This window comes from Phaethon aethereus (assembly GCF_964289735.1).
Source record: "Phaethon aethereus genome assembly, chromosome: 2".
In the NCBI taxonomy this organism is placed as follows: Eukaryota; Metazoa; Chordata; class Aves; order Phaethontiformes; family Phaethontidae; genus Phaethon; species Phaethon aethereus.
The window spans coordinates 25,722,003-25,733,088 of NC_138582.1; the positions used below are offsets into that span (position 1 = coordinate 25,722,003).

Below are 11,086 nucleotides of genomic sequence, written 5' to 3' on the forward strand. Positions count from 1 at the left end.
ATCAGTTAAGAAAAAATGAGATCATAGAAAAATTATTGCCTGAGCAGGCAATGCATTAATGGCAATTTTAAGACTCAATATATTGTGTTTCTTAGCTCACTCCACAGTAATGTATATACAAAAAATTACATGTCCTGCAACACTGCCAGCAATAACACCAGGTTTATTTTTAGATTTTATCTTTGAGTAACAGAAAAAAAGTCTTCACTCAGAATTAAGTAAAAGAGGAGAAAAGTATTCTCCTAGCTAGCACATTATAAAACTTCTTCCTAAATTTCTCTTCTTTCTTTCTTTGCCATTTTATTATTTCATTTTCCCTCTAGCCCTCAACCTTACTTGCCTCTCTTTTCTTTATAGCTTCTTTCTTTATAAATCTTGGTATAACTCCTACCAAATTTATTTCAAAATGTATGAATTTGCTGGGTGTCAAATATTTGTTCTTAAAGTCCAGAATTCTGGTTTTCCATAGCTAAATATCCAGCCAGAAAATTGTGTTTGACAGGTTCTCATATATTTCCAAAAGATTTCTTAGTTCATCAAGAAGGTTTAATCTTCTTGCCATACAATCATACAAGTAAAGAATACTCAAATTTGCAATTCGTTCATAAATATACCAAGAGCAAAACGCTCGGAGGGGAAGAAAGACACGTCCATGTATTGCCTACATACACCTTCCAGGAAACTGCAGTAGCTTCGTTTGCAAAGATGAAGCGTGAAGCCCATAGCAGTTAACGTAGCATTGTTCCTGCTTGGAAAACACTTCTTGTAGTTGTTGACAAAAGTAAATGAAGCACAGAAGTAATTCCAAGAGCTTCTTAGCTCTAGTGAGACATTCTGTGCGAGTCAGCTTCCACTCCTTCTTTTCTCATTTTAAGTCAAAGAAGGGCGAAGGACGGTATGGTGCATTTCAGATACAATCGCACCCAGTTCCTGAAGTAAACGTTAGAAACCACTCGGCAGCCCTTTCCTGGCGCGCACACGTGCTGCGCTGGGCTCTGCACTTGAGTCCAGCTCTCACCGGCTCTCGCACAGACCCCGGGTCTAAGACCTGCCCCCGTACCCCCCGGCCCCCTCCTTGTTCTCAGCCTTTCCCCACACTCACAGGCCTCTGGCCCTTAACCCAAAGATTCATTACAAGTTTGGCAGCTCACCCATTCCTCTTCACAAATTTCTTCATCTGGGAACACTCTCTAAATGCAACACAGCCTCCAGACATTTCTTTATTGCCTCTGACAAAATCTTTTCTGAATTTCCAAAATTTCTGGGAGAGCTGTACAGCAGTAGGCTCTTGTCCACGGATTTCCATTTCCTTCTGCAAGCAAACGCTTCGCTACCAGTCACTGCAGGAGGGTCCGTTACCTTGTTCTCATTTCACCTCACTATTTCTATTCCTTCCTCTTCATCCTTTCCAAAATAACAAGGTCATTATTAATAAAAAGTCTCTCTAACTCCAGAGTCCCAAAAGTGACACCTAGTATTTCTCCATTTCTTTACTGAGCCTGGTGCTGGCTCTGGCATGAAGCCGAAGTATGGTGTAGGGATACTCTCAAGTTTCTTAGTTCTTTTTGCCTATTTCAGCTGTTCTGAGATGGAAACTGCTGGGTTTCCTGCCAGGACTCAAACCTTCTTTCATGGTCAGGAGGACCGGGGAGTGGGCTGCTTCCCCTCGCAGGCAGGGGAACGCCGGGACAGAGGGGTGAAGCATCCTGATATCCCCACGCTAGTGCCGGCAGCACCGACACCTGCCCAGCGCTTCCTAACAGAAAGAAATGTTCCCTGCTCTCAGCTGAGTGCAGCTCACACCCATGGGAGGAGAGGAATTCATTTACCGTGCCATGACGGAGAAACCTCCTAGCACATGGAGTTAATGCTACTTTCAATCTAGTTCCCACAGCCAGCCTGCAAGCACTTACTCTGCCTGTGACTCTGCCTTCTCCTCCGCACATCTGTAAAACAACAAATCACAACCAACACAAAAAACCAGACGGCCGCATGGGAGAAGATGATCTTCGTACCTCTCTACTTGAAGATCTGCAACTCCGATCTCGCCTGAGCTACCTGGGCACCCTTGGAAGGACACAGAAGTTATTAGAGAGGGAACAGAGAGAAAAAGTAAATAGCTGTTAGTAGTAGTAGTGTAGAAAACTTAGTGAAAAAATGTGACCTTAATGAGTTTGTGCTGTTTCCTTTCAGGACATTAGCTTAACGTTTTAAAAACTCCCATCCATAATTTTTTTTAAAGCCGCCCATGCCTTTGTTTATGGGGAAAGCTGTTAGAAACCTCAACATTACTCACTGATCACTGACCTGAAACCACATACTTCTACCCATTGGTAACAAGCTAAGTATTAGATTCTTTTCCAGAACAGCTTCGGAAATGGCACCATGGGACAGTCCTGTATACCATTTCCCTTTGCCCCCAGAAGTATGTGGGACATCATGCTCACTGCCAAGCCATTAGTTCTACCACTTCAGCAGTACTTAAATAAGACGACAGTGCCTTCCAGCTTCCAAAGCAATTTAAAGGCATGTTGTCTTCATTCACAACAGTGTCTGATTACCCACTCACGCCTACAAAACAAGACGTTCCTTAAGTTATGCAAATTGCTGCTTCCAGGATTTTCAAGTTAATTTTGCACATATGTGCTTTTTTAATTATTAAGCTAAAGTACTCACAATGAAGCCAAAAACACCGCACTTTTGAACATTCAGTGCTCATTCTTTTGGCCTGACCTTCCTTCAAAACAAAATACACAGAGGAGGCTTTAAGCACTTTGAGAATATACGCACAAAAACAGAGTTTCTAATTTTACTCAGTGAATTATTGTCAAAGTAAACACTTTTTCAAACAGAAATGGTATTTCACAGTAATTTGTGTGGGTTGTAACAAACAATTTCAGAGATACAAAGAGCATTTGCAGTTTAGTACATGACTCAGTTTTTTCTGTAGCAGCAGATATTCTTTCTTCCTTGTAGAAAACTTAAAACTGACTTTAAAAAAAAAGGAAAAAGAAAAAGAGGGGGGAAGGTAGGGAAGGTAAAAGAATAAGAAGACAAAACAAAGAGAAGGAGAGAAAAGAAAAGGCTTTGCTAGAGGAAATACTTACACGTTAAAGAAATACTGCAGAAACAGAAAATTTCTTGTACTGCTAGGAATACAATTATATCCCATATAACATTAATTACTGTATTGCCCTTTAAGCAGCTGAAAAGTGAATGTTATTTTGATACATGACTTGAAAATTAATAATGAATACTAAATACGACAGTTGGCAAGCATAATGTTGTTTTGTGGTTAAAAATCGCCAAAACAGGCCAAAATCCAAACTTTCTGATCTCCATGATAGCTGGCTGCAGATGAACGTACTCAGAATAGGACACAAATCCCTGGGGTCGGTCATGGTCCCAGCTAGCCCTCATGGCTCATTAGTTGGGCCTGCTTCACAGAACCACAGAATCATTAAGGTTGGAAAAGACCCTAAGATCAAATCCATCCATCAACCCAACACCACCATGCCAACTAAATCATGTCCTGAAGAGCCACGTCCACATGTTTTTTGAACACTTCCAGTGATGGTGACTCCATCACCTCCTCCCTGGGCAGCCTGTTCCAATGCTTGACCACTCTCTCGGTGAAGAAATTTTTCCTAATATCCAGTCTAAACCTCCTCTGGCACAACTTGAGGCCATTTCCTCTCATCCTATCGCTTGTTACTTGTGAGAAGAGACCAACATCCACCTCACCACAAGGGATAATCGCTTCTGCAGGGAACAACTGGCTGTGCAGGGATCTGATTGCCATTCAGATCTCGCCTTCTCGGACTCCAGGACCCCTGTTTGGGGCTGGGGAGGCACAGCCCCAGCACAAGCCAGGCTATCAAGCCTCAGAGCCATAGAAAGAGGACCTCCCACTGTGAACAAAACCCAGAAACCTGAAAGAGCAGGGTGGTCTGAGGAAGTGCAACCTTCCTGCTGCTGTTTTAGACCCCAACCAGGTAGATAATGGTCAACCGCTACCGCAGAGGAGAGGCCGGCAGTTGAGAGATTAAGATGAAAGCTGAAGTTTAAAGATGGCATAAAGTCCATGGGAGACCTCTCAGCTATTGAGACAATCACTACTGGGAAGCAAAGCACACAACTGCTAATATTGCCTTGAGGCACAATGTTTGTAAGATGTACGTACACACCTCAGAAGGAAGAAACAGGTGATTTATCAGACTGTAAAATGCTTTGTTCTCTCTCTTTCCAAATATAACACATCTATATTTTTATGACAATTTTATGTTTTGATTCGGGAGAGTCTAAATTGATATGTATTTGATTACCTTTCATCCTTATAAAAGTTTGGTTACCTTTTAATTAGAGAAAGATTTTGCTTATATTTTAATTAAAAATGCAGTAATTCAAAAGATGCAATTTGCTACCTCTTCCAACCTTTATCTGCTGCATGGAATAGTTTTTTTCTCCCCAAATACTATACCAGCACAGTATGTCAAACGCATGATATAGTTATCATGACACAATTCTGACTTCAATTGCAATGCAGACTTCAGTTACAATGAGTCTACTTAACATCTTTGCAGACAAAAGAACTTGGCAGGGTTGCACTTATGTAAAGAAATAACACATGGACACGTATGTTGAAGCTGTGAATAAGTTTCTTAGAGCAGTTATCATCCCATGTTCGTTCAGCAGCCCACATTAGCAGTATTTAGAGATCTCTGGCCAGCTCTGAATGTATAAATGTACAATGAATTCAATCAAAACTCATCAGAAATCTTACCTGCACTCCACAGAAACATCATGGACCAGACTCACTTTTGTCACATGTTTTCCCCTCTGATTTCTGGCTAAAATTTAACCCAGAATGGTTAACCTGAAAATGTTCTTGAGCCCTAAAGTTACATACACGCAGGTTTAAGAACTGGGTTGGATATAAGACTGTTTGGAATAATTTTAACTGAATGTAGCAAATGATTCATAAATTTACTGAGCACTCTGTGTACTTCATATTACTTCCTTTCATATTATTAGTGGAATCATATCCATACAACCAAGAGATAAATCATTATATATTTTGTTGTAAAATATAACAACACAGACAGGGACATTGGTGTTTAGCAGCGGTTTCTACTGAACAGAAGCCAAGTACATTTCCTTCTTGGCCTCCTTTCCCTTCTCTGTTTCAATTTTGCGCAGTATCAGTTGATCTCTTGTAGTTTCTTTCTTCTGGTATCATGTACTGTTTAAAGAAATGCTCCCTAAATGAGCTTTTCTCCTCACATAAGTAGTTATTTTCAAAACCAGGTAGGTGCATGTTTTATATTCCTAAGGAACAGAAGGAATGTTGTTGCTTAGAATATTATTCTATAGCTTATCCAATTATCCCTATGCATCCACTTCAGAGCTTTCCGAAGAAATATGCCCATGTGACATGAAATACGTGCCCAGTTTACAAGAACAGAGTTCACCAAGAAAACAACAAACACAAAAACTTCTGGTTTTTTCCACAATGTTGAAATTTTGCTTTGCTTTGTTCTATAATAAATGCTTAAGATGCAGTAGGGCGTAGGTCCCAAATCTCCGCCACCACAAAACCCCAGATCATCAAACACCAAAAAAAGCTACATCTTGCAAGGACCGGGTACGTGTTGCTTCTGAGCATGGAACCTGCTGAAAGGTGCTGTGGACCTCTGACCGTGGCCTTGAAATCACAGTATGGGAATCACCACTCTGGACAACTGACACAGCTCTTGATTAGTTCATTTAGGTGCAGAAGCCCAGCTATTTCTGAATGGAACTAGCTAACGTAATGGATGTAATTTTATCTTTAAAACCATGTAGCTAAGTATATTTCCATTACCGCTTTTTAGTATCCCAGGACTAATGCTAAGCTGGCAAACTGTGCTCTCGGTGGTCTGTGTGTAACCTGACAAAGCTGCGCGCAGCCGGAACAATGTTTTTGTCAGAGCGCTAAGGAAAAACTCTTCAGAGCTCTGATAAGGCCTTTAAAAGAAAAGATTCTAAAAGAAAAGATTAATTTCCTTTGAGGTATCAGGGTAAGGCCAAAGATCTAATGCTTGGGATCAAATTACTGATGAGTGGAAAGAGAAGGCAAAATTCAGTTCATGCACCACTTAAGGGGAGAGGCGACCACCCTCTTCTACAGGAAAGACAAATGGATCACGCTATTTCTTTCTCTTATTTCACAAGATTTTGCAGGACTATGGAAACAATCCTTTAAAACATAAAAACACCTACATTAAAACAGTATTTTCCAGCAATCTAGTACCAATTCTGTTGTTATGAGAAACACACATGTATTTTCTACCTCTAAACCAGCTAGACATATTCTACAAGTAATATCCTGCAAGATTTAAGAAAATGTTACCAAATGTAATTAAATTGGCACAATTGACAAGTTTTAAATTCTTTTAAGTTCAATTCAGTGTTTAAAGAAAGAAAAGCCTGAAAAGCCAAACCTATTCAAAGCAGTTTGGCTTTCAAGGCCCACACAGAGAGAGTTCCAAAACTTTATGTCCAATCAACCCTTGCACAAAAGATTTCAGATCTTTAATGGAAATTATTAGCTATATATATGTATATAATTAGCTAGGTAGATAACATGTTAAACAACAATAAGAGATGCAAAGATCTGCCAAATTAAGACAAAACACATTGAGATTTAGCAGAAAGACTGGGGATGAGAAAAACAGAAAAAAGACAGTTCATTCCTTCTGAAACCTTCAATTAAAACATATAGGCTCTTAGCCCTAACAAGACAATTAAGCTATGCAGTATTAATGCATGGCTGCTGAAAAATCAAAACCTCCTAGAGCTGGATACCAAAGCACTTTTATCTCTATGTGGACAATCCCCCTGGGATTTTTCACCCATTCCATTTTGCTTATTTATGTTGTCAGTTTTCTGGAGCAAGGAATTTCACTTCTGTACATGGCCACTACTAGTATTCTACCAGTAAATAGTTATCACAGCTGTACACTTTTGTTTTACAAGTTGGTAAAATGAAGAAAAAAGGAATAAAATTATTTTAACGCTACTAACATTTACCTAGCATAACCCTTCCTTTTAGTCCTAAAAACACAGAGATCTCCACCCAAAAAATCCCAACACAACCTGAACTTTTTTTACTTTTCCAGGTATCTGTGGGTTCTTTGCAGCTATATTGCTTACTTTTGCCTGCCAACCAAGTCTTTCCACAACACCAGTGACTGTCATCACTACCACTATTTATACTATACATATTATATAGAATGGAACAGCTTCTAATCCCTGTTAAATTGCTGTTAAGTCTGGAGTGTTTACATTACATCAACAGACGTGATGTCACTGAGATCATGGTTTGGCCCTGCTCTTTCTCATGTCATTTAAGGAACACTACGGCTTTCCAGCAGAGTGGCACGCGTTTTACACGTTCTGTTCTTTATGGAGGTGCACATTTTAACATGCCACTGTTTATATCCACTGCTGAATCTGAAGCAGGTGACCTAATTTATTGTAGCAGAACGCAAGGCCCAAGAGTCTGACTCCAAACTGCCACGTACTTTTATGGGCTGGACCGGAGAACGTCCCAAGTTTCTTGCATCATTTAATGTCTTGAAAAGGTTCCTTCAGCCAGAGCTGCCAGAATTGTTTGCGTCCTGCACATGCCAAACTGAATAGGTATCCTGAATCTTCCAAAAGCAGGGACCACAAATAGCTTGGCTTTTGAGAGAAGAAATAATTTAATCTATACATTTAGATTTATATCGAATGCTAATTCTTTTGATATATTTTCCACTATTTAAAATATGAAAACGAGGCTATAAAAGCAATGTAAAAAATAATTTTAAAAAGTTTCTACTGAACAGAAGCCAAGTACATTTCCTTCTTGTAAAGGCAACCTGAGAAATGTGACACCTTTTAGTTTCTCCACATAACACCTTGCTATTGCATTAATTTTCTAGGGGACGGGTAGTTTATTTCTTAAGCTCACTTAGGGTATTTGCTGGGGACTCTAAAATATTCAGGAGGGGCTGCTATTTAATCACATTTTAGAATTTAGGATTTTAGAAATTTTGAGAGTCTTGTTGAGTATGTTGAGTAAGGTGTGAATGTGGGTATTTCTCTTTGCTGTTCCACATCCATTTTTTTGACGGACTACATCTCCAGAGCTGTCGTTTTCAGCCTTCAGTTGCAGAACCCCAAGTGTCTCAAGACCGCATCTATTAGTTTTGAGAAAGATGAGTAAGAAAGGGAAATCTGTTGTCATTTGGCTTAAATTTGTTCGATAGGAATTAAAAACCAGTATTTTTAAGTTAACAAAAGACAAACTGTGAATGGCACTTTATGGAATTTTACATATTTAAAGGATTATGTTTTGTTTGCAGACGAGTTTCATTGATAAAACTTGGTGCTCCCCTGTCACCCATTCCCCCATGTTCTGGCTTGCTTTCTTCTTCGTTTTTCTGCAGGACATTTCACATTCTTCATGATCACCTAGGTTAGGTGACCTTTATGGGGCGGCAGGACACTTAACATCTCCCAGTGGCTGGAGAGACGTATCTGATTAGATCTACTACTGATGTGTATCATAAATGGGCTGTGCCCAAAGCCCCATCCATGCGATGTTTTCATCATCTGACAACTACTTTAGACAATGAGCCAAATTCTAAGTCACAAACTGTCAGCAGATTAAAAAGTTTACCAGCAAACTGCCTGATGACGTACAGGCAATGATCAACAAGAGAGAGATGAACCTTATGTTTTAAAACGTGACAGCCACAAGCTAAAACTGCTAGATCCTGTCCTCAGATTTTTGGCAAAAGAGGATAAATGAGCTACTCATTATAAATAAAATTAATATGACAAAATGAAGGGATTAACGTCAAGTAACGTAATGACAAGCCTCATTTCAATAGCCACTGATTTCCATTCAGTCCCCCTTAACCACAGCACAAACACACAGACAGCTAAAACTTGCTGGTATGGTAAAAGGCAGCTTTGACAGAACTTCCATGGACCAATATGTATTTTCTCTAAACAGTGACAATAAAGTCTTATTTCCAAGACAACACACATGTATCAAATATTTATTTGAAATAAATATCACTTATATAAAGTAGATCTAGTATCCCAAAAGTAAACACCTTCTTTCAACAGCTGCTAACTGGTCAACAAACTTTTCATATTACTGCTTGCAAATGGCAATCTCCTTTTTATTATAAACTAACTCAGCCAAGGTTTGGCCGGTTGCTCATGCCTTTTATCATTTGTATTTGAGGTAGCCCTTGGTGGTGGTGTTTAGGTTTTTGGGGTGGTTTTTTCTAACTTACCTAGTAGAGATTGTGAGTTAACATCCCTTTTTTGGGTGAAATGTCCTCCGGGGAGATCTTTTGCCATGACAGAGACAGTGGAAAGCAGAGTATGTCCAAATAACAGAAAAAAGCATGCAATCATTTTCTTCATCTTCAAGAAACAGAGGGACATTCAAGGATGTGAAACTGCAATAAAGGAGAGAAGCAGATGAGCTCTTTGATTACACAAAAAGATACCCTATAACCATGTCAGCCACCCAGCTGGATTGCTTCCACCCCATCATGTACAAACATGCAGATATACTGGCATGGAATAATCCCTACACCTTCAAGAAAGAAGATCTACATAATGAAGTAGCGGTTAGCAGACCCTGAATAGTGTTTGTAAGTATTGTTAGTTGAAATTCATAGTTAACATTTAGAATTTAGAATTCTTCTAAGAATTATCAACTTTTACAATCGTTCATAATAACCAAGTATTTTTAAAGCAAGAAAGTCAGCCTGGCAGCATAAACAGGTTTGAGGAGGACACAAATATATTTTCATTATTCTACTCAGCACTCCATTGCACTTTTTAGAAGTTCAATGGTTCTTGTAGTCTATCTAGAGGGATACTTGCTTCAGAAAATCTTGGAGTATTAAAACGAGAGAAGGGAATATATTCCAGAAACAGCAACTACAAATGTGAACTGGTGACAGCTCATGCTTCCTTTTCAGAAGACTGTCTATGGTTCCTAGCATTAAGAGAACAGTGCAGGATGAATCTGGTTTACTCAAGGGGACTTCTGATGACTGGCAATGAGCTTGCCAGTCAGGTTACAGAGAAGTTTTGTCATACAGAAAAACAAATTAACAGGCAGAATTCCTATACTAAGAGATGATTCCTGCCCAGCAGTTTGTTAACGCACCATCAAAAGCCATAGCTGACTCTGCCCACAAACAGAAAGCTAAGACTGACATGCTAAAGGCTCATCTTCTGTCCACGTCCCCTGTTGGTGGGCTTCCTCAGATGGCGACTCCTTCTACCTTCCCCCCAAACTTTATTGTTGTGGATTGTGAGACAGCATCTCACAGGAGCTAGATTCAGCCTTGGAACTGGTGATACAATGAAGCTTAGTCAAGAGCTCCTCTAGGTGCACAACAGATGGATAAAACTACCCACTTTGATAACAAAGAACTGTTCTACTTGAAACTGAGTGGAAACTTTAGAAGCAGTGCAAGTTTTAACAGTAATTCTTGGTTAAGTAACTAAGATGTTGAAAACAATTCTAACAGAGTCCTAAACCTGGTAAGCAGATAAAGCCACAGATCTGCAACAGAAGGCAACTAAATGCCCCAGTTCAGAAAGAGAATTGACTTTTTTCTCCACCATGAGGTACTCACTGGCAGAAAAGAAAATCCTGAGTAAATATTTTCTCCTGAATAAACAGATTTTTTACATTATTCTTCAGTCTGTCACGCACAACCATTACACGTTGTTCTATTTTTCTGTCTAGCAACCTGTTTTTCCTTTTGTGTATCCTACTCAGCATCCCCAAATGTGAACACAATGTTCTGGCGTATATGCCAGAGAGCAAAATGAACTGAGTCTTTGCACTCAAAATTCCCAGCCTTGCTTAAGTGTTCAATATTACCTAGTAACAGGCAATATATGGTTTAAGGACATTCAAACTAGGAAAGAGCTGTAGATAGTTGGTGCTTATAATAGTGGCCTCAAAATTAAATTCTTTGGAGCCCTAGCAGCACGGACACCTGGATGGTATCATTGG

At 39.5% G+C, this 11,086-nt stretch overlaps 1 protein-coding gene across 1 annotated transcript in view; it reads right to left on the bottom strand.

The window, feature by feature from the left end:
- Positions 1-9,489, bottom strand: part of MATN2 (matrilin 2) — a gene marked incomplete at both ends in the record, with an annotated part of 68,209 nt that extends 58,720 nt beyond the window's left edge. The window contains one exon of the mRNA XM_082014823.1: positions 9,336-9,489. Coding sequence (XP_081870949.1) covers positions 9,336-9,489 — 154 coding nt within the window. The remainder of the gene's footprint in view (positions 1-9,335) is intronic.
- Between the last annotated feature and the right edge of the window lie 1,597 nt (positions 9,490-11,086).